The sequence below is a fragment of the Lissotriton helveticus genome (genome assembly GCF_964261635.1).
Source record: "Lissotriton helveticus chromosome 1_1 unlocalized genomic scaffold, aLisHel1.1 SUPER_1_unloc_12, whole genome shotgun sequence".
NCBI classification, from domain to species: Eukaryota; Metazoa; Chordata; class Amphibia; order Caudata; family Salamandridae; genus Lissotriton; species Lissotriton helveticus.
This window is the reverse complement of record NW_027611651.1, coordinates 2,386,207-2,411,128: the sequence shown is the minus strand read 5'-3', so window position 1 is coordinate 2,411,128 and position 24,922 is coordinate 2,386,207. Positions and strand designations below refer to the sequence as shown.

Genomic DNA, 24,922 nt, shown 5'->3' with positions numbered 1-24,922 from the left:
CCTCCAGAGACAACTGCAGACAATACAGAACTCAGCAGCAATGCTAATCCTCAACCTCCTGAAGCAGACTCACATCACTCCCCACCTCAGTAAACTCTACTGGCACCCAGTCCAGAAAAGAGGCAAGATACCGACCCATGCTTATAAGGCACTCCACAACGAAGGATCGTCCTACATCAGCCAAAGTTTATTCTTTAACCAGCCCACCAGACACCTGCATTCCACCTCCCTCTTGCTCGCTCACACTCCCAGTGTCAAACCAGGCACGGAGGCTGCGCTTTCTCCCACCTGTCTGAAAAGACCTGGAATGAACTTCCCCTGCACTGGAGATCCGACTCATCAGTGAATCTGGAAAGAACTCAAGATCTGGCTGTTTAACTGATCAACCCCTCCGGACAGCAACTCCCCCCCCAGCAGCTTGAGAATCTCACGGATGATTTGCTGTGCTTAATAAATAACCATTGATTGATTTGAGTCCGTACATTCATATACACTTTTCCCAGTGGGGACTTTGATGGTATTTAACTCTCCCTTGCTAACAAATGCCTTGCTACAATCAGTGCAGTCTTCAGGGTGGACTTTTGATGCTGCGTTAGCTCTCCATTTATGAATTCATGGTCACATTCAATAGATTTATTGAGTTTCTGTCCTGTGTGAACATTCTGATATATTACATTTTGTTTTGTAATCGATCCCTTGCCACATTCTATTTATTAATAGGGTTTCTCCCTAGTGTGCATTTGTTGATGCTGCATTAGATTATTCTTCCTTGGAAGACTTTATTACACTCTGTAAATACATAGGATTTTTTGTCATGTAGATTTTCAGACATCGCTTCAGTTGGCCATTTATTATGAATGCTTTGTGGTATTCAATACATACATTTTCTCTGCTGTGTGAACTACATGATTTTGTATTACATTTTGCTTTGTGATGAATGCCTTGTCACATTCTGTAAATTCATGTGGTTTCTCCCCACAGTGAACCTCATATTGTTTTAAATCTCCCTTTATAATAAATAGCTTGTCACATTCAGTGCAGCTGAATGGTCTCTTTCCATTTGGTATAAATGCTTTGTCACATTTTGTACACTGATATAGTTTCACTCATGTGGGAACTTTCTGGTGTATTTTTAAACGTTGCTTTGTAATAACTGCTAAGTCACATTCAGTACAGCCCTATCGTTTCTAACCAGTGTGGAATTTCTGATGTACTATTACGTACATTCATAGGGTTTCTCCCCTGTGTGGACTATCTTTTGTTGCATAAGAAGTGACTTTCTAATAAATGCCTTCTCACATTTAGTGCAGTTGAGTGGTTTCTCCCCAATGTGGATTTTCTAAAGTCGCTTCAGCTCTCCATTTGTTATAAATGCTTTGTCACATTCTGTACATTGATATGATCTCTCTCCAGTGTGGGTTTTCTGATGTCTTTTTAGGTCTCCACTGGAAATAAATGCCATGTCACATTCTGTACATCGATATGATCTCTCTCCAGTGTGGGTTTTCTGATGTCTTTTTAGGTCTCCACTGGAAATAAATGCCATGTCACATTCTGTACATTGATATGGTTTCTCCCCAGTGTGGATTTTCTGATGTCGTTTTAGCTTTCCATTTGTTATAAATGCCATGTCACATTCTGTACATTGGTACGGTTTCTCCCCAGTGTGGATTTTCTGATGTTGTGTTAGCTTTTCATTTGTTATAAATGCTTTATCACATTCTGTACATTCATAGGGTTTCTCCCCAGTGTGGATCATTTGATGCCGCTTTAGATTCACCTTCCATCTGAACAATTTATTACATTCTGTACATTGATATGGTTTCTCCTCTACGTGGACACCCTGATGCTGCACTAGGTCTTTCATTGCAAAGAACGCGTTTCCACAGTCAGTACATCTATCTGGTTTTTCTCCAGTAGGAAGTTTCTGATGTCACACTTGCTCTTTTTTTGCCAAATAAGTGTTTTGTCACATTCTAGAAATTCATATGGTTTTTCTCCTTTGTGTTCTTTCTGATACCAGGTTATCTCTTCCTTCGTAATGAGCACCTTAGACTTGCTTCAGTATGCCAGTGCGTTATGTCTCCAATGTCTATCAGCTGATATCTAAAAGCCAAGTACAGACCTCATTGGGCAGTTTGGGTTTTCTGCTGTAGAAAAAGACTTCGGCGAGGCATTAGCCTTCGGGGAAGAGTTTTTGAGGCATACTGTTTTTACATCACTCCCCACACCAGTGATGTTTAATAGCTTTACTTTTTTCATTCATTACTGCATTTATTTCACCTGTTAGATTAAGAAAAAGAAACGATTATTAAGCTTAAATGCAAAGCCCATCAGAAAAACCTATTGGCATTTAATGATACATTTAAGTGTTCATATAGACAAGTGCGCTGAAGAAATTCTAGATTCCACTTTCAATGTAAAGATGCAATAGGCAGAGTAAGGGCATACAATCCTTCTGTGATCCCCTTCTATTGAGGAGTGTGGACTCAAGGAGTAACCAAGAGACCAGAGGCTGTTGCTTGTTCAGTGTTCAGTGAGTGAGATCTTCTCCCACGACACACTACAATGTTAAATTCATAGCAACCAGATGCCTCCCTTCTTATCCAGGGAATGGTTCCTATTATCACACGGCCTAACGAATAATGCAAGATGGAACCTGATAGAAACCTGGTCTCTAGTTGGAAGAGGTATGCACCATGTCCAAGTAGGGCCAGCAATCCTGGTCAGGGTAAGTCACAACACAATTCCAAATTATTCTGTGCTCACCCCCTGGTAGCTGGGCACAGAGCAGTCATGCTTAAAAGGCAATGTTTAAAGGGTTTGTGCAATAACTCATGCAACAACACAGTGAATACATCACAAAAAGACTCAGTTTAGAAATATAGAGAACATTTATCTGAGTAAAACAAGTCCAAAACGATCATCAAAATCAATCAAGTAGAAGCTGTGATATTGAATTTTGAAGAGATAAAAGCTAATAAAATGATTAAAAGCAGTTAACACTAAAAAAAGGATACTTCAGGTTGGTCAAGAGGGACCGGTACAAATTCAAAGTGCAGGCCGACTACGATGGAGCGCAGAAAGACTACAGGGACCCATTAGGGCCCACTGAACACAGTACCTTGGAATTTGGGGTGCAGTGTGCGTGGGGAGGCCTTGTGCCATCTAGCGGAAGAGACTTTGCTGGGCTTCGCGCTGCGTCACATCAGATTTGGCAAAGACTCAGCTGTAGAAACCACTTCTGAGGACCGGAATTTGGAGGGGGCACCTCAGACAAGGGTAGGACTTACAGAAGGGAGAGTCCAGCAGCATCAGCAGAACTGCAGGAAGTCTTTTGTGTCTCTGACGCTTCTGAAACAGGAGACAAGCTTACAAGCCCTTGGATCACACTTTGGAGTGAAGGCAGAGTCTAGCTATCCTTCCAGGAGTCATAGAGCTGCACTCAACAGGGAAACACACAGAAAAGCAGTTATTCCACTAAAACAATCCACTTGAGTCTTTTCTGCAGCACCACAGTTCTTCTGGCAGCGGTTCTGTGTAGATCCAGAAGTGACGGAGTTGACGGGGCCAGAGACTTATCCCTTACGTCCAAATGTGCCTTTGATCGGAGGGAAACTCCAAAGAGTGGTTTTGAAGTGCACCAGTATCCCTTTCAATCCCAGCACTCACTCCAGACTACCAAAGGGAGTTATCAGTAATTTGTATGGGTCAGTCCACTACCCTGTGATGTGTAAGGGTGGGCCCCTTCCTCCCATCTGCCCAGGAAGACCCATCAGAATACAGAGGGATGCAGATGGGTGCTAAATCACACCCAACCCCTGCACTGTCTGTGGCTGCCTAGACGGAATGCACAAAGGGGTCGGTCACCTAGCCCAGACGTGTATTCGAGACAGGGTGTAAGGCACAAAGAGCAGTACAATCATAGAAAAGTCCACTTTCTAAAAGTAGCATTTTTAAAATAGGAATGTTAAATCAGTCTTTACCAGTAAAGAGGATTTATCATTTCTATTCCAAAGATATGAAACATGAAACGGCTACTCCTTTCCAATCAGGAATTACAGCTTATAGGTATTCTAAGGAATTCCCAGTTCTAACCAATGAAAGTCGGCATTACAGCAGTGAAAAATGAATTTAGCTGTTTGTCACTACCAGGACATGTAAAACATAGAGTATATGTTGCGACTTTTACTTACATAGCACTCTCCCTTTGGTTTACCAAGGGCCATCCTTAGGGGCGTCTTATATGTCAAGAAAGGAGATTTGAAGGCTTGGCAAGTAGTTTTAAATGTATAGTTGATGTGGCAGTAAACTGCGCACACACAGGCACTGCAGTGGCAGGCCTGAGACATGGTTTCAGGCTGCATATGTGGGTAGCGCAATCAGTGCTGCAGACCACTAGTAGCAAATAATTTGCAGACCCTGGGCACATGTAGTAACATAGATCTGAGTGACGCTGCAGGAATGCGCCACAGCAGACACTCAATCTCCAACAAGGTGTCCCCACCCCAGTTCTTATAATACTTGATTTTTAATAAAATATTGCCCAAGGCATCAGATGCGTGCCAAGTTTCCCACAACGTACACCAAGCCAAACATAACAGCATTTAAACCAGAAGCAACACAGAGAGTAGCCTGTCCACATGTTGACAGAGTGCACACTATACGTCTCCCTGCTACAATTAGGTTAATAAACAAGCATTGGCACAACCAATAGGTCTCGCTTTTGGGACCTTATAATTGTTTATCCATGAAACAGTTTCTGTTTTTGCACCAAGGATACTGTGCTGCATGACTAAATACTTATAAGGTCCCAAAAGTGAGACATATTGGCTAAGCTAATGCTTGTTTGCAGCGATGGTTGAATGTGTAGGCAGAGCCTGACACTATGAAGGTTGCTGATTTTACAAGCGATGCCTAGGTTCACAGTTAGCACCAATTTATCTCAAGAATGGAACAAAGATAAAGAATGATGAATTATTTTAAATTCTCACATTCCCCTGGCAGGAAGGAACATTGAATATTGATTGTAGTCATACATTTGTGCCAAAATGAAGAAAAAAAACGACAATAGATTTAAAGTGGCCCTTAAAAATGTAAAACTCGTTCAGAGGACAGTATGTGCTGAAATGTGACCACGTACAAAGGGATGTGTTCCAGCAACCGCAATGGATGACACCTGATAACAGACCGTCAGACCTTTCAATAAAATCCCAAACTCTAGTCTGTGAAAGGCAAAGCCAATATGAAAAGCAGCCGCTTGCTACTATGGCAACATATAGGCTGGACGTTCCACTGCATGTATTTCAAAGCCTCGTGAGAAGAAACATATCGGACGTTGCTCTTTTGTGGCGCCAAGCGCTGGCTCTCAGGCTGTGCAGGCGCTTTTTAAAAGCTGCATTTTGTTTAGAACAACGTGAAAGAAATATTCATTATTGCGATGTATTCATATGGCCTGTACCCGATTGGAGGGGAATTCGAATAACTCAGATAACAAGTTAACATGGTCAAAGACGCGCTTTGCGGTGAGGGAGGGGGAGGGAGTTGAAGCGTGGGCGGGCTGAAAGTGAAAATGCACACGATCTTGCGGTGAGGGAGGGAGGTGGAGTTGAAGGGCGGCCGGGCTGAAAGTGAAAAGACGCGTAAAAGAAGTGGGCACATCAAGTGCGTGAAAAGAAGCCCGGGAGTTCAGTGCGCAAGCGCCGCGAATGTGATAGCGATCGGATTCGCGCGATTAAGCCACATGGCAGCTGTGGCTGCAGCAATGGACTGCAGGAAAAGACTGCAGCAATGGACGACTGCAGCAATGGACCGCAGCAATGGACAACTGCAGCAATGGACCGCAGCAATGGACTGAAGCAATGGACTGAAGCAATGGAGTGCAGCAATGGACAACTGCAGCAATGGACTGCAGCAATGGACCGCAACAATGGATTGAAGCAATGGACTGCAGCAATGGACGACTGCAGCAATGGACTGCAGCAAAGGACTGCAGCAATGGGCTACAGCAAAGGAAGGCAGCAATGGACTGCAGCAATGGAGTGCAGCAATGGACTACTGCAGCAATAGCCTGCAGCACTAGAGTGCAGCAATAGAGTGCAGCAATGGACTACTGCAGCAATAGCCTGCAGCACTAGAGTGCAGCAATAGAGTGCAGCAATGGACGACTGCAGGAATGGACGACCGAAGCAATGGACTACAGCAATGGACTACAGCAATGGATTGCAGCAATGGACTGCAGCAATGGACGACTGAAGCAATGGACGACTGAAGCAATGGACGACTGAAGCAATGGACGACTGAAGCAATGGAGTGCAGCAATGGACTGCAGCAATAGACGACTGAAGCAATGGATGCCTGCAGCAATGGATGACTGCAGCAATGGATGACTGCAGCAATGGATGACTGCAGCAATGGACTGCAGCAATGGACGACTGCAGCAATAGACAACTGCAGCAATAGACAACTGCAGCAATGGACAACTGCAGCAATGGACAACTGCAGCAATGGACAACTGCAGCAATGGACAACTGCAGCAATGGACAACTGCAGCAATGGACAACTGCAGCAATGGACAACTGCAGCAATGGACAACTGCAGCAATGGACGACTGAAAAAATGGACGACTGACGTAAGGGAGTGCAGCAATGGACAGGAGTAATTGACAACTGCAGCAATGGGATGCAGCAATGGACTTCAGCAATGGAGTGCAGCATTTCTATGTTTTTTTCGAGTGTGCGCAGAGTCAGTCCGTTCTCCTCCTAGAGTGTCTTATGCTGGAAGGCCGCAGCACCACAAACTATATTTGAATATTTTAAGTGTGTACAGCAAGCACACTTATTCAGCGACTTTCCTCATTTAGCAGCCCCTCCCATGCCCGTGTCTGTTTCAGGGAAAATGGGGGAGGGCACCTGACCGAGGGAGCAGCAGGAAAAGAAACCATATATCCGTGGCCGGTAACTATAACGAGTCCTCCAAGGCCTTCGTAGGCAGGATTGATGTCTCGCAGGCCCTGCAGAGCGCTGTGCAGAGATTATCTACGGTGCACAATGCTGTTTTTTAAGCATTGCATGTACTCTCTATCGTATCTGGGAGCTATGTATGTGTACCGAATGCATTTTAAAGCAGTGATGCGGATACCAGCATTAAAATGCGTTAGCCTAACGCCTGATGCGTGGTACTTGACAGGGCTGGTAAGATGCTGACAGGCTGTCTGCATGAGGCACATTAACCCACTGGGCTATCCATATAAAATACAGTCCTGTAATATGCTGGCAGACTTTCTGCAGGAGGCGCATTAACCCACTGAGCTATCCATATAAAATACAGTCCTGTATTATCCCGGCCGACTTCCAGGCAGCAGGCATATTAACCCACTGAGCTATCCACATAAAATACAGTCCTGTAATATGCCGGCAGACTCTCTGCAGGAGGCGCATTAACCCACTGTGCTAGCCATATAAAATACAGTCCTGTAATATGCTGACAGACTCTCTGCATGAGGCACATTAACCCACTGAGTTCTCCATATAAAATACAGTCCTGTATTATCCTGGCCGACTTCCAGGCAGGAGGCGCATTAACCCACTGAGCTATTCACATAAAATACAGTCCTGTAATATGCAGCAGACTCTCTGCAGGAGGCGCATTAACCCAGTGAACTATCCATATAAAATACAGCCCTGTAATATATGGTGGCAGATTCTCTGCAGGAGGTGTATTAACACTAATGAGCAAGCCATATAACATAGAGTCCTGTAATATGCTGACAGACTCTCAGCAGGAGGCACATAAACCAACTGAGCTATCCATATCAGTCAAAAATACTTTATTCGGTTCATATCAAAAACCACAAAAGTATACAAATGTAAACATAACGGTCCAAAAACACCAGAGGACACAATGACATTCAATACAATTAATAAAAGAATACCCAATAGAAAATATATAAAATACGGACGCATAGTGTCATTTTAAAAGTGTGTGCAATATGCCAAGATATTTAAGAAAGAGGATAAAATCATTTTACGCATAATATAAAAACTTGCCATATGCAATATTTCATCTAAGACCAGTTAATCTTTTTGCTAAGTCTCATAGCTATGGTAAAAAATGTGGCCACATTATAAATTTCCCATGTATTAGACAGTAATTGAAGGTACAGTAATGCGGGCTTCACTTGTCTAAACCCTTTCCCCTTTAATACAGGTATGATAAACTTTTTCCTTATATCTGTGAAGTGACCACAGAAAAACAGAAAATGAACAGTATCCATGAGGGAAAAACCATCACATTTACATAGATCCAAGTCTGAGGGCTTAGTCCAACAGGGCCGACGCGAGACCAGGAAATGAATTTTATTTAACCTGAACTTTGTTAAAAGATATCTGTGATTGGGAATGTTAACAATCTCTAGATATAATTCCAGTTCACACCCTGAGGATACAATCAACTGGTGAGTTCTCACGGTTGGTTTGACCAGCTCAAGACCTTCTCTATCCACCCCTCTGTTCAACATAAAGGTGCTTTTAACCCATTTCAGGTCACCTTTCACAAGTTTGGCTGGCTCAGTGAACAATTCTGGCCGACCTAATGTTATGGATAGTTGTTGGACATATTTTAGCCAGGGGATAAAGTCCCAGTGATCTAGTGTAAGACAATCCTTTAAAACTTCGTGGTTCACCTCCAGTTCCTGGTTCAGCCAAACTGAAATCCATTTCAGTAAGGGGGCCACTGCGATTCGATCTTCCAAATAATCTACGCCACATTCTTGGTGCACTATGAAACCGGCCGTAGATCGTGGCATGGATAGAATCGATTTCAGAAAATTGTCCTCCGCCACCTGAAGCATCTTAACTGGTCTGAAGCCCCACAAATCTGCACCATACATAGCAATGGCAATACATTTTGCAGCATATACCTTCAATACCACCTGCAAGGGTTTTACCCCCAGTTTGCGGGAAAACCCCCAAACTGCCAGAATGGAGCGGACAAAGGCATTTTTTTTTCTCCAACAATTGGGGGTGCCAGGTAGAACTATCATCGAATACAACCCCCAGGTAAGGAAACCTGGAGACTCTTGTCAGTTTGTGGCCGTTACATTGCATTGTCTTTACATTCTTCAACAGCCTGCCTTTCGGGCCCACCACCATGACATGAGATTTGCCATAGTTGACACTTAAATTAAGGGAAGACATGAACACATAAAATGAATTTAAAAGACATTGGAGTCCCACTGCAGTCCGAGCTAAAAGGGCAGCATCATCCGCATATAATAATGCCGGTATTAGAAACTTCTCTGCCCGTGGTATATCCTTGCATGCGGCACCTAAAACACCGCCCAGATCGTTGATATAAAGTGTGAATAGCAAGGGGGCTAAGATACAACCTTGCCGTACACCATTGGTGATTCTAATCTTGCCTGTGCAATTCCCTTTTCGGTCGTATCTCACCGTAGCTGTGAGGTCCCTATGGAGGTCTGCCAGGAAGTACACAATGTTAGCATCTATTCCTATCTTTAGAAGCAGGCCCCATAACTTGGACCTGTTTACTCGATCAAAAGCCGAGGACAGGTCCATGAATGCAATATACAATGTTCCTGGCTTCGCTATTGTGTACTTCCCGATAAGCAATTGCAGATTTAAACTTTGGTCTATTGTGCTTCGCCCCTTTCTGAAGCCATATTGTAAGGCAGAGAGGGTATTGGATTCCTCCAGCCAATCAGTTAGTTTGGATAAGACCACTCTACCTAGGACCTTTACAGCTGAATCAATGAGTGAGATTGGGCGGTAGTTGCCCGGATCACCCCTTGCACCTTTTTTATAAATGGGCACAATCACCGACTGGGACCAAGTCTCTGGAATGCCTGTTTTAGAAATTCTATTAAAAACATTTGCTAAAATTTTGGACCAAAATGCTAGATTAGATTTAAAAAGGTCAGAAGGAACACCATCCGGCCCGGGAGCCTTGTTGCTGGTCATTTTACAAATTGCTTCGGCCACCTCACCTTCATTAACTACTAGAGTGTAAGGGAGCCTGATAAAAGTGGTCGAAGCCTCAGCCCCCAAGTTCTCCTGTTCGTAGACTGACTTAAAATGCAAAAACCATTTATCTTCTTGTATCCCACAGTCCAATTCGTTATTACGAGAGTCAGCAAAGTAGGGTTGATTTACCACGGCCCAAAACTTGGCACTATTTTTCAGCACGTCAATCGATGTTAATTCAGCCCAGGCGTCTTCTCTAATCTCCCGTCGCCTCCTTTCAACAGCTACCTTGTAATCTCTTCTGAGAGTAGCCACAAGCAATCTATCCACTGGTTTGCATTTAAGGGCCACCCTAAGTTTTTGGTTGGCCACTGAGCAATTTTTATCGAACCAGCCTACGTTCCCAGGGGCTTTGCCTTTGCTGTTACGTGTCAGATTAGATACAATTTGGAGGCAAATCTTTTGATACGCCTCCACAACTTCTTTATCCCCTGCGTCTACGTCCATACAGAGGTCCAATTCCTCCCGGCTACTACTACAGAGATTTGAGAAAAACTCATCTGGTACTATCTTGCACAATTTAATTCTGCGAGCTTGGTCAGTTAACCGGATATCACATTTCTCAACAATGTTCAGCCTACTCTCGGTTATGACAATTACATCTCTCACACTTAACAGAACTGGGTTGTGATCACTAAAATGAGACCACACAGCGGAATAACTGATGATATGCCTGCCACTGTCATGCACGCACCTGATTTGTCTCAGAAGTGTCCTGGATCCACGAAGCTAAACACCCTATCTTCCCCCCTTCACCTGCCGGGCGTCAGGAATGAACACTGACACCCGAAAAGTAAACCAGGGGAACACAGGGGAACAAAACAAGGGTAAGAAGGGAAAGAAAAAAGGATGGTTCTCCACCGGTCTTCTTCCACTCAGATAATATTCTATTCTTCTGTTCTGGCTCTGCAGTGAGATATAAGAAGAGTAAGTGAAAACTATTCCCTCCCTCACTAACCCTAATACATTAAGTGTCATAGATTAAATAGTACCTTGTGGAATATCGGGGAGAATAATAAGGCAACCAAGATGTCTGGAACGCTGTGTTTTGACTTAATACACCCCACCAGGGTATCTCTGTTAGGAGAAGCACTCACCACTATAATCAGTAAGCGTTCCTTAATTTCTCTCCAAAACCATGTGACTAGACAGCCGTGATTCTATCTATCTGTAGAATCACTCCAACGACAGTACAAAATCCCCTGATAACAGTTCAAGGAACTAGAAACCAAAACTCCAATGATCACCGGTATTATCTCAGCGGTAAATTAACATAACTGAAAACAATAACAGAACAAGACTCCTGGAAGCAAGCCGCTTCTGAGGAATATCAAACACCTGAACGGACCCGCAAATACCGTAAGGGACGGACTCCAACCGCCACGAACAGCTAGCTCCTCGGACGCCTCGAACACAACCTGGAACGAGTAGGGAAACACACTGGCTAAACGCGAAGCACTTCCGTCAGGTTCGGGGCGGGTTTAAGACCTGATACGCTATACATCTGCGCATGCGCGGTAACGACGCATGCGCCAAAAACTCCTGTAGGTGATTTGCCAACCATTGCCAACCATGTGTGAAATAACAGCGGAATCACAGAGCTGGAACAGGCAACTGCTTCTTAATCTATGTATTGGCCAGTGCACCACTTCCATGTACACGACAGGCATGACAGAACACCCCTCCCACAACGCCCCCCTCCGGTTTGGGCTTGTGGGGGAACCTCCTGTGAAAAGCTTGCAGCAACCGAGGAGCATGAATCTGACTAGCCGGTTCCCATGACCGCTCCTCGACCCCAAACCCTTTCCAGTGGATCAAATATTGAAGACGACGACGCACTCTCCTGGAGTCAAGTATGGCTCCCACCTCGTATTCATCATCAGCGTCAACCAAAGAGGGAAGAGGAGTAGTAGGAAGGCGAGTGTCAGGCTGCACTGGCTTCAACAGGGAAATGTGAAACACAGGGTGAATCTTCATTGAAGGAGGCAACCTCAATTTCAGGGCTACAGGATTAACGACCTGCATAACAGGAAAGGGACCAATATATTTGGGCTTAAATTTGCATGCCCCCTTCAAGGAAAGATGTTTAGTGGACAGCCAGGCTTGGTCGTCCTGCTGGTACGTTGGTCCTGTGTGTCTATGCGCGTCTGCAGCCTTTTTGTAATCAATTTTAGCTTTATCGAGATTGTCATGGATGGTGGAATGTACTGTTTGCAAGTGTGAGACTAAATCCTGTACAGCAGGAATGGCACTAGGTCTCAATGGAGAAAAGGGTAGGACTTTAGGATGGAAACCATAGGAAGCATAAAAAGGGGAGAACAGCGTAGAAAAATGATGGCTATTATTGTAGGATAACTCTGCCAACCAAATCAACTCATCCCACTCCTTTTGTTCCTGCAGTAGGTGACAACGCAAGAACTGCTTGAGGCTTTGATTCACACGTTCTGTTTGTCCGTCTGTCTGGGGGTGATGACTAGAAGACAGGCGGACCTCAATATGCAGTGATTTACACAACTGTCTCCAAAATTTGGATATGAACTGAGAGCCTCTATCGGTGACCAGGATGGACGGAAGACCATGGAGTCTAACTATGTTCTGTAGAAAGACACCCGCTAGTGCAAGAGATGTGGGCAAACACTTCAAAGGGATGAAATGAGCCGATTTGGTGAACATGTCCACTACAACCAAAAGAGTGGTATTGCCCCTTCGTGTCCTTGGTAATTCTACAATGAAATCCATTGAAACAGATTGCCAGGGAGCTACAGGTGTAGGAAGGGGAAGTAACAAGCCCACTAACCCCTTGTGTGAGGACTTCCCTTGAGCACATACGTGACAGGTTTGAACATACTGTTGTATGTCTGTAACCATATGAGGCCACCAACAGTATCTCTTTACCAACTCTACTGTTCTTTTATACCCTGGATGCCCTGCCACACCATGTGAATGACACCATTCCATCACTTGTTGTTGAAGGGATATTGTGGGAATGTACAACCCTCCCTGCACATAATGAAGGTCTGTCTTAACCGTGGACTGGTGTTGTTGCAATATGTCTTGAGAAGCGAGCTCTTGTTGGGCATTCTTTACTTGTAGGAGGAATTCTCTCTCAGACGTAAGTGCTCCAATTATCCTTTGAGGAGCAATGATGCAAGGGGGTTTCTCATCACAAGGGATCGCTTCGAACCCCAGACGAGATAAGGCGTCAGCCTTACCGTTTCGTTTGCCTGCTCTGAAATGTATACTAAAATCGTACTCATTGAAGAACTGTGTCCATCTCAGTTGTCGCATGGACAAAGCTCTCGCCGATTTTAGATACTGTAGATTACGGTGATCTGTTAGGACAGTGACTGTGTGCTTTGTACCTAAGAGGTACTGTCTCCATTCTTCCAGTACTTTCTTAATGGGCAGGAGTTCTCTTTCCCCAACTGCATAGTTTACCTCAGCTGGAGTCAACTTGTGTGAATAATAAGCCACAGGATGTAATTCACCTGTGTCAACATCCGCCTGAGACAGAATCCCTCCTACGGCTACTTGCGAGGCATCTACCTCCACCACATAGGGGCTGGATGGATCAGGGTGTTTGAGAATGGGGGCCTGCGTGAATGCGGTCTTTAGAATGTTAAAAGCCCTGTCTGCTTCATCTGACCAATGAAAGGGGACACCCTTTCGCAATAAACGAGTGATAGGGGCCACTAGATCCGAAAACTGGTGTATAAAACGTCTGTAGAAATTCGAGAACCCAATGAACTGTTGGATTTCCTTGATATTCTTGGGGGGTGGCCATTCCAAGACAGCATTGACTTTACGTGGATCCATGCGCAGACCAGTCGCTGAAACAATGAATCCCAAAAAAGCGACCTGGTGGCGATGGAAGAAACATTTATCTAACTTGCAGAAGAGATTATTAGCTTGTAACTGATGTAAGACTGCTTTTACATGATCCGTATGTTCTGCAGATGTTTTGGAATATATTAGGAGATCATCAATGTAGGCTATGACATGTTTGTCAAGATACTCCTTCAGCGCCTTGTTAATGAAGTACTGGAACGCTGAAGGAGCGTTACAGAGCCCGAAGGGCATCACCAAATACTCGTACAGCCCGAATTTGGTACAAAATGCCGTCTTCCACTCATCCCCTTCTCTGACTCGGACCAAGTGATAGGCTCCACGTAGATCTAATTTCGTGAACCATTTGGCATCCTTCACTTGATCGAGCAGAGAGGAGATGAGAGGTAAGGGATACTTGTTTTTGATGGTAATAGAGTTTAACGATCTATAGTCTATGCAACAACGTAATCCCCCTTCCCTTTTTGGGATGAAAAACAAAGCTGAGGAAGCAGGGGACCTAGAGGGCCTGATATACCCTAGTTCTAGCATGGTGTCAAGGTATTCCCTTAAATATATATTCTATGAGGGGGCAGGCTAGTAGCTTGTTCTTGATCGAATACTGCCTGGTACTCTTGATACACAGGGGGTAATGTCTTATCAGGTTGTTCTACCGATTCTGTTTCTGCGGGAACATCAGTAATCACTGGGGCCATTGTTTGTGTTGGAGAGTAGTTCATCTTGGATGATTGATTCGTGGGATCTGAACTACCAGAGGCTGTATATTGGTTGCCTTCTTTTGAGAAGGTGATACACGTTTTCTGCCAATCGATGTGGGGATTATGAAGGCGCAACCAAGGAAGACCCAAAACCACTGGGAACTGAGGAGATTCAATAAAATCAAAAGCTAAAGTTTCTCAATGTGAAGGTTCAATAAACAAATCCAAAGGAATACTGGAGTGCGTGATGGGTCCAGATTTCAAAGGACCCCCATCGATGGTATACACTTCCTCTGGTGTTCTTTTGTGCACCTTAGGGACATTATTGGCGATGGCCCATTGATAGTCCATAAAATTACCTGAGGCCCCTGAATCTATCATGATGAACAGTGTGATAGAATGGGAAAGCCAGGACAATCTAGATGGGATAAAAAAATGTCCTTCATTATTCATTAATGAGGAGACCATGTGAACCAAAGGACCCGGCGGTACGGTCTCTGATACCTTCGGGTCTGCTAGTTTTCCGACTTGCGGAATAGCTTAGGTTTAACTGGACATTCTCTCAGGAAATGGCCTGCTTTGCCACAATAGAGACATAACCTATTCTCCCTACGTCTCTTCTTTTCAGCCTCACTCAAAGGTCCTTTGATACTGCCTATTTGCATAGGCTCAGGATCCTCAGCCTTGGTGTCAGACTCCGGTTTCTTTTCTCTATGACTGAATCTAGGAGGTTCGTACCTTCCTCGGTCTTTACGTCTTTCTCCTAATCTATGATCTAGTTTCACTACCAAGTCGATTAATTCTGGACAGGTAGCAGGTGGATCTACAACATGAGCTAACTCGTCTTTAAGTTCATCACGTAGGCCTTTGTAAAAAAGAGCACTACGTTTGTTAGCTGGCCAATCCGCCTCTACCACCAATCGGTTGAACGTAGTAATATAGGTGATAAGATCTTTCGACCCTTGCTTCAAATTCAATAACTCTGTATCCGCAGCATGTGTAAATGAATGTTTGTCAAACATTTTTCGCAATTCACTACGAAATGAGTCATAGTCTAACAGCATGGGGTCATCTTTTTCTATCAGAGGATAGTCCAGTTGGCTGCTGAACCCCCAAGATACGACAAAACAAAGGCCACCTTTGCCTGATCATTTGGGAAACAGGCGGCTTTGCAGAGGAAATGCAGCTGACACTGTGTCAAAAATGATGCACATTTCAAGGGATCACCATAAAACCTTTCAGGGGCGCTAGGGGAATGGTATGGGGAGTGACCACTTCAACTACAGGGGCGGAATTACTGGCTCCTGCTCTCTCTCCACCTTGCGCACTCAATGCCTCTAATCTTTCGGCAATGTTTTGGGTTTCTCGCTGGAGATTCCCTACCATACTTGCGACATCCTGTAGCGTGAGATCCATGGCACCTGGGAGACAATTTGATAGGGCTTCGCGTTCTGTCATGCACGCACCTGATTTGTCTCAGAAGTGTCCTGGATCCACGAAGCTAAACACCCTATCTTCCCCCCTTCACCTGCTGGGCGTCAGGAATGAACGCTGACACCCGAAAAGTAAACCAGGGGAACACAGGGAAACAAAACAAGGGTAAGAAGGGAAACAAAAAAGGATGGTTCTCCACCGGTCTTCTTCCACTCAGAGAATATTCTATTCTTCTGTTCTGGCTCTGCAGTGAGATATAAGAAGAGTAAGTGAAAACTATTCCCTCCCTCACTAACCCTAATACATTAAGTGTCATAGATTAAATAGTACCTTGTGGAATATCGGGGAGAATAATAAGGCAACCAAGATGTCTGGAACGCTGTGTTTTGACTTAATAGGGCTGGTGATGCATAAATGTGAGCTAAAACACAAATAACACAATATGTAACTCATGCACTACACCCCACCAGGGTATCTCTGTTAGGAGAAGCACTCACCACTATAATCAGTAAGCGTTCCTTAATTTCTCTCCAAAACCATGTGACTAGACAGCCGTGATTCTATCTATCTGTAGAATCACTCCAACGACAGTACAAAATCCCCTGATAACAGTTCAAGGAACTAGAAACCAAAACTCCAATGATCACCGCTATTATCTCAGCGGTAAATGAACATAACTGAAAACAATAACAGAACAAGACTCCTGGAAGCAAGCCGCTTCTAAGGAATATCAAACACCTGAACGGACCCGCAAATACCGTAAGGGACGGACTCCAACCGCCACGAACAGCTAGCTCCTCGGAAGCCACGAACACAACCCGGAACGAGTAGGGAAACACACTGGCTAAACGCGAAGCACTTCCGTCAGGTTCGGGGCGGGTTTAAGACCTGATACGCTATACATCTGCGCATGCGCGGTAACGACGCATGCGCCAAAAACTCCTGTAGGTGATTTGCCAACCATTGCCAACCACGTGTGAAATAACAGCGGAATCACAGAGCTGGAACAGGCAACTGCTTCTTAATCTATGTATTGGCCAGTGCACCACTTCCATGTACACGACAGGCATGACAGCCACAAGTACTACTTAAAAAGATAAAATAAATTATTGAACCACTACCATGCCCCTAAATGTGGGAATATCCATGCCTCCCCCGGTGGGTAACATTAGGCCATTTTCAGCCAACATGGCTTCCAGAAAAATGCCCTGGTCCGAGTGCTCAAAGTGAATATCCCCTTGTTCAGGGGGGGCAAATAAAATATTTGGTGGACATTTATCTGGACAGCCATGAATATTGAAGTCCCCCATTAACATAATGTTGAATTGAGACTCCGACATCTCTTTGTATTTTGTGAGAAAGGAGTTTAACATTGTCAGATTACTTGTTGGATAGGCCCTATCGAAAGAATTATAAAAATTCACAACCAGGACATTGTGATGACCCTTATGGGTTATTTGGACTGCCAGACAATAGGGACAACCAGTATCTATTTCTTTATATATACTTGGAATTTTAGCAGCTACCAAAGTAACCAAACCCCCCCGTGCTCGTCCCCGGGTGGCGGTGACAGCTGGGAGAAAGAAAGTTGTAAAACCATCTATTGTGAGTATGTTTTGTGTGTCCCAGGTTTCCTGTAGCCCAATAATATCCATGGTGCTTATAAAGTCCCTCCATATGGAGTCGTCAACTTTATTCCTAAGACCTGCAATGTTCCATGTGGCCACAATTAACTCTCCTTTCCCTCTTATTTTATCCCTTTTTACTGGTATTGAGTTCCCGCCATCTGTACACAAGTTAGTAACTGAAACTGGCGGTCCAGTATCTATATTTGTCACCTGCACGTTCTGAACAAATGTTACATGTTGGGGTGGGGTGGAGTGGGTATTTTCCATCAAACCAGACACTGAGCCCTTTGTTTGTCAATCCACCCAGCCTAGGTCAGACAGACAGTCATATCGATTTGCCTTTGGGATGTTAAAATAATTTTCATGACTGAGGGCACTCTGGGCGTAGCTAATTGCGTGGCCATTTGGTGTCCCTACGCCAACCCAGCTATTAACCCGAGGGGTTTGGCCATAGGTAGATCTGCCACCTCTTCTGTGAGCCAGATTCCAGCCTTCCTCACCACCACCACCCCGTCCGTGGGAATGCAAGTCCCATGGGGGTCATACCTCCTCCTTCCCTTTTGTTCATTTGACTCCCTTAGCCAGCTCCATCTTTTGTCCACTTGCTCCATGGGCGAATAGAAATATGACAGTGGCCTGGCGGTAACTGTACTGGCATGGTAGCGAGAGGTCCCTCTACAAATGTGTTCCACGACCTGCGGATTTTCAAAGGCTATCCATATAAAATCCAGTCCTGTAATAAGGCTGGCAGACTCTCTGCAGGAGGCGCATTAACCCACTGAGCTATCCATGTAAAATAGAGTCCTGAACAATGCTCGGAGACTCTTTGCAGGAGGTGCATCAACCCACCGAACTATCCATATAAAATACAGCCCTGTAATATGCTGGCAGACTCTCTGCAGGAAGCGCATCAACCCACCGAACTATCCATATAAAATACAGCCCTTTAATATGCTGGCAGACTTTCTGCAGGAGGAGCATTTAGCCACTGAGCTATCGATATAAAATAGAGTCCTGTAATATGCTAACAGACTCTCTGCACGAGGTGCATTTAACCCACTGAACTATCGATATAAAATACAGTCCTGTAATATGCTGACAGACTCTTTGCAGGAGGCGTATTAACTCAATGAACTATCGCTATAAAATACAGTCCTGTGATATGCTGGCAGACTCTCTGCAGGAGGCGCATTAACCCACTGAAATATCGATATAAAATACAGTCCTATAATATGCTGACAGACTCTTTGCAGGAGGCGTATTAACCCAATGAGCTATCCATATAAAATACAGGCATGTAATATGCTGACGGTTTCTAATAATCCAAATCTGACCTGCACTGTGGTACTCCCATTACCATGGTCCGATCACAGTGCCATTTTATTTGAACTGAAAGAGTCAAACGGCCTTCAACCTAGACCTGAACCCATAAGGAAGATTACAAAAAGAGCCTGGAAAAATGCAGATCGTTTAGAATTAGAAGGGGCACTGAAGAGAACCTTGCGCCGCTCCCCTCTGGGGTGAACGAGGCTACGTAGGCCTATACAGATTGGATAGACACAGCATGCAATAAATTAGTTCCGGTTAAACATTGAACCCTTAAATGGGCCCAACCCTCAGACCCCTGGTACTCAGATGATTTAAAAAAACAAAACTGAAACAGCCTGTAAAATATTAGAATGGGCATGGAGGACAGGGTATAAAAGTAAGGATATAGAAATTTATAAGCAGAGTCTCAGAATCTATAAGGAACTATTGTTGGAAACAAAAAAGAAGTTCTTTACAGAACAAATTTCTCAAGCTAAGTCCAATCTCAAAGAACTCTTTAAAACTATTACTAAACTTGCCGCACCAGCCCCTAAGAGCTTAAGTAGTCCTGAATTGTGCGAAAAATGTGCTCCTTTTTTCCAACAAAAGAAGGAATGTATTTTTTCTACATTCACTTTAGCCCAAAAAGGTGAAAAAGTGCAGCCACCTAAAATAGAACCTAATAGACCCAACCCTACACCAGTTTTAGATAAATTCTTATTGCTAGAAATATAAGAGTCAATCAAACTTTTGAACTCTATTCGATCAGGGTCTTCCATGGACCCATGTCCGGCGTTTGTATTGAAATTAATTCCGGAAGTCAAAGGGTCAGCTCTTACCCCTTTGCTCAGCACCATATTCACCACCGGCATATTTCTCAGGCACTGGAAGAAGGCATCCATCCTCCCCCCCATTAAAAAAAATGACTCTGGTTCCTAAGGACCCAAGTAGTTATAGGCCAATTTCATGGCTTCCGCTTCTTGCAAAAAATGCTGAAAAAGCTATGAATACCCAGCTTGGTGTATTTCTCCGAACCAATAATCTACTCGACCAGTCCCAATACGGGTTTAGAGGTGAACACAGCACGAGTCTGGCTTTAATTAAATCTACAGAGGAAGTGAGGGAGGCCTTGGACTGTGGAGGCAAGGCAATACTGATTATGCTAGATTTGTCAGCGGCCTTTGACACGGTCCATCATGAAGCTCTGATGGACCGGCTGTCTGAAGCAGGGGTACAGGGTGCTGATGGAACCTCCTGCAGTCCTTTCTATCTGAAAGAACACAAACAGTTGATCTGGACGACAACAACATGCCAAAGCCGTTTTCCCTCCCTTGTGGGGTGCCTCAGGGCTCACCGTTAAGCCAGACACTATTTAATGTGTACATGAAAACTCTGGCATGTTTGATAAGATCCTTTGGCTTCCAACTCACCTCCTATGCAGACAACACTCAAATGGTGTTATCTCTTAGAGATGTGGAGGAAAAGGAAACTGGGGCACGTTTTCATGATTGTATGAAAACCATCTCAGGATTGGATGTCGACCAACTGCTTTAAACTAAATTCAAGCAAAACAGAGGTCATCATATTCAGGAATAACCCACACCTATGGACACCAGACTGGTGACCAGAAGATTTTGGTATTTGCCCTGCTTCCACCGGGAAAGCAACAAATCTGTGGGTGTTAGTGCATAACAAACTTACGTTTAGAGACCAAATAAGCACGGTGGTGTCAGCTTGTTTTCTGATACTCAGAATCATAAGAAAAATAAAGATTTATCTTCCAGAAGAAAGTCTCAGGACGGTGGCCACGGCACTTGTTATGGCCCGTCTGGATTATTGCAACAGCGTCTGTCTGAACGCCCAAAAACAGCACATTAACAGGCTTCAGATCGTGCAAAACGCGGCAGCCAGGTTGTTGACAGGGACACCTAAATATTGTCAAAAAAGAACTAATATAACTACACTGGCTCCCTGTGGAACAAAGGGTAAGCTTTAAGGCCCTCTGTACGGCATTTAAAGCCCTCAATGGAATATGCCTGACCATCTGAGGCAAAGATTCAAATGGTATGTTCCTAGAAGGACTCTTCAGTCCACAGGAGCAAGACAAGTCCTAGTTCCTATATTTAAAAAAGCCCGTTGGGGAGCTAGGAGTTTCATCGCCTGCGCATCTAAGGCCTGGAATGATCTGCCGTTCCATTTGAGAAATTCAGCAGATCTCCTCTTTTTTAGAAGGGGGCTGAAAACATGGCTGTTTACTCAGTGACATAATTTCTCCTGACATGCAGTGCATAGCGCCAGGACACCTCAGGGTAACCGTTGCACTCTAAAAGTTTAATTAACATAACATGTACTTGCTGCCGTTCTTTTCTAACTAGAGCTCGGCTGATTGTGGGCCTTTTGAAAGTATTTATGTTAATCACAGTGCCCGTCAAGGGCTGCATTTAACAAATACTTTCAAAAGGCATACAATCAACCCCAAAGCTGCACTCTATTTAGAAAAGAAATGCAACAAGTCTACAAACATGAGGTTTGCTTTCAGAATCATCTGAAAAAAACAAGTACGTGCTTTTAAACTTGATGCATTTCTTTTCTAAATATAGCGCAGCTGTGTGGCTTATTGTTTGCCTTCTGAAAGTATTTTTATGCTAAATGCAGCCCATGACGGACGCTGTGATTAACATAAATTCTTTCAAAAGGCCCACAATCAGCCCTGCAGCAGTGCTGCTTTAAGAAAAGAAAAGCAGGACGTTTAAAAGCACAATGTGTGCTTTCAGATGATCCTGGATGTTGGTGAGTGGTAGTGATGGAATTCATGGAGAAGAAGGAGATGGGGCGCCAAAAAAGACTGTTGCACAGTGTTGGACGCGTGCTAGGGCTATCCCTGGGTGGGAGTGTTAGCCCCCTCCCGAAGGTCGGGTCTAGTTGCTCCCCTGATCACAGCGTCCGTCATGGGCTGCATTTAAGATAACTTCTTTCAAAAGGCAAACCATCAGCCTCGCATTTAGAAAAGAAATGTAGCAAGTTTTATATAGTGGGAACTCAACCCAAAGTTATTGGAGCAATTCACCTGATAATTTTTTTTTGTATGCATGGGAAGATTCATCGATTTGCAGAGAATCACAGAATGTTAGTCTGACCCGAGACAGAAAACCCATTGCCTAAGTTGGCAGCTCGAGCATTAAGCCACAACCTCTACCACAAGAGCAGAAGCATTTTTAATTGATATACAACTTTATGCAATGAACAACCATTGACAAAGCCAATAATCCTGGCTTCTTGTAGGAGTAATTATACTTGTATTATATATCTGGATGCAATGACAGAAGAAGCAAAATATCAGTCGGGTGGTACACTATGTTAAGCTAACTTAATTGCTTTTAAGCCACGCCCTTCATTGCATTGGTCATGCCTTTTGAGAGACACCCTAGTGTTTTCATCTCACTTAAAGCCCGGGTCTACATGCATGGTTAGGTTCTTGACATAGCTTTGGCTGCAGCACACAGAGACCTTACTCTCTCGCACATAGAGGATAAAAATAGAGGGAATATTGCTTGCGTGGTAATGTAATTAAATGAGTGACTGTGTTTATGAAATCATCCCCACATATTCCAGGTGTTGGAAGCCCTGGAGTAATGTTGCAGCCAACACTCCTTGCATCGTCACTAAAAAACATTAACAAAGCCAAATAGCTCTCAGATAACATGAGATCTATTTGGCTTAGTCAATGCTTATTTAGACATAATGCAAAGTGCGCAAGCTGCTGTGCAACATGACAAAGAATAACACAGTCCAAGGCCGCGGTGCACTCTGGGGTGCCGGCGCTTTGCTCTGTTTGACTTTACTTTGAGCTGTGCAGCATGGCTAAACACGCATTGGCAAAGCCAAGAGACTTTGCATGGGAGCAATCTCTTGGCTTTGCCAATGATTGTTCAGGACTTGTGCTCTGAGGACATAGATACATAATTCACGAATGGTTGATGAACTCGGTCTTGTAAAGGCCCCGGGCCTCGAGGAGCCTCCAGGAGGAGGAGACACAGGGTCAGTGGGGTCAATGCTGAGGGATGAGGGTCGATGACAGAGCTGAACCCTCCCATCTCCCTCCCATCTACCCCCCTCCCCCCTCTCACCCTCCCTCCTCAGCTTCACCTCTGACTCACCAGCCTCACAGCGCCTGGAGATGAAGCCTCCGCTTCGAGGCGCCCCCGGGGCTGCAACTCCACTGCCTGCGAGTCGGACGGAGAAGGATTCTATGGGGCCCCGTGGGGGGAGGCGTATTTATTTTATTTATTTTATTTATGCATTTTTATATAGCGCGGACTTTACCCGAAGGCGTCAGAGCGCTTCACAATAGGAACAGTAGTGTTACATGAGGAGAACATTACACAGGAACCGATTACAAAAGTAGACGTTACATTACATACGGTAAAAGTGACAATTGTGAGCAAATAAAACACATGAGGTAGTAAAAATTGCACAAGAGGAAAAAGTGACAAATGTGCAAGATATAAGCGAAGGTATAATACTGCAATATGAGCTAGACACTCAGGCACAAGAACAGGTGTTAAATAGGCAAGTATCTAAGGCAGGTAGCAAACCGTGTGTTACAAGGGCCAAGTGGTGTGTGCATGTTACAAAAGGGTACCAAACACAAGTATATGGAAAATACTGCATAAAAAAGGCAGGCATTCCAACCACAAGAACACACAGGGAAAGCACTACCATGGTCATGGAGAGTAGAGTTTTCAGTCGTGGGAGGTCTTCCTTCAAATAACAAAGAGGACGTGAATTACTTTTGGAGGTGTCTCTGGAGGAGGAGAACTTTGAGGTCCCTTTTGAAGGCCTGGGAGGAGGCGGTGGTCCGGAGCTGAGGTGGAAAGGAGTTCCAGATTCTCACTGCGTTGCCTGAGAAGGATTGGGCCATCGTTCTTTCCTTCTTGAAAGTGGGAGGTTCAAGCAGTAGGATCTCCACATTACGTGAAGGTCTAGAGCTTCCAGGGAGTTTCCGTTTATTCGCCAGGTAGCGAGGAGAGGAGGAGTGCAAGGCTTTGTGGGTGATACACGCGGTCTTGTAGATAGCTCTAGCCTCGAAGGGAAGCCAGCGGAGGGTGGATAACATCGGTGTGATGTGATCGCTTCTTTTGGCCCCATAGATGAACCGAGCTGCTGAGTGGAAAACAGACTTAAGTGGAGACAGGTGAGATTTGGGGAGGCCAGTAAGAAGAGAATTGCAGAAGTCTAGTCTGGAGAGGACCAGCGATTGCACCAGGGTTTTAAGGTCATGCTCCGGGAAGAAGCGACGGATTCCCCAAAGAAGGCGCAGTTGGTATCGAGCAGATTTTGCAATGGAATTGATGTGGGGAGTTAGATTGAGTTTTTTGTCTAGTATGACACCAAGGGATTTTGCGCTGTCAACAATGATGGGTTTATTGTTTAGTAGATTCATCTGATCCATCCATGATTGAACCGGGGGAGGAGAGAGTGAGGAGGAGAAGAGGATGAATTCAGTTTTGGAGGGATTCAGAATCAGTTGATGCGTTGACATCCAGTTTTGAATGGAGTCGAGAGTCGAACTTAGGATGGAGAGGTCATGAGTGGAGGCAACCTTGAGGTAGAGTTGAGTGTCGTCTGCATAGAGATGATAGTGAATCCCGGATTTGCTTAGGAGATTTCACAGTGGTTCTAAATAGAGATTGAACAAAGTGGGTGCAAGAATAGAGCCTTGGGGGACACCTTGACCTACCGCCACAGGAGAAGAAAGACTGTTCTCTATTTTGATCATTTGAGATCTGTCCGAGAGGAACGATGCAAACCATTTAAGCACAGTGCCCTCCATGCCCATTCTCTGTTGAAGAATATTGAGGAGGGTATTGTGATTGACAGTGTAGGCTTGAAGGATTCTATGGGGCTCCGTGGGGGGAGGGGCAGGCGTGAAGGATTTTATGGGGCCCCCTGGGGTGGGGGCAGG

At 44.6% G+C, this 24,922-nt stretch overlaps 1 protein-coding gene across 1 annotated transcript; it reads right to left on the bottom strand.

The window, feature by feature from the left end:
- Nucleotides 1-618: 618 nt before the first annotated feature.
- Nucleotides 619-23,193, bottom strand: LOC144805513 (uncharacterized). Its single transcript, XM_078672053.1, has 2 exons — nt 23,115-23,193; nt 619-2,283 (listed from the first exon to the last, which is right to left on the bottom strand). Exon 2 carries the CDS (start codon nt 1,865-1,867, stop codon nt 1,340-1,342), a length of 528 nt encoding a protein of 175 aa, XP_078528179.1. The 5' UTR covers nt 1,868-2,283; nt 23,115-23,193; the 3' UTR covers nt 619-1,339.
- Between the last annotated feature and the right edge of the window lie 1,729 nt (nt 23,194-24,922).

What these genes read in the sequence shown, in the direction of transcription:
- LOC144805513 (XM_078672053.1), bottom strand. Translation starts at nt 1,867, where the DNA reads ATGAAAGACCTAGTGCAGCATCAGGGTGTCCACGTAGAGGAGAAACCA.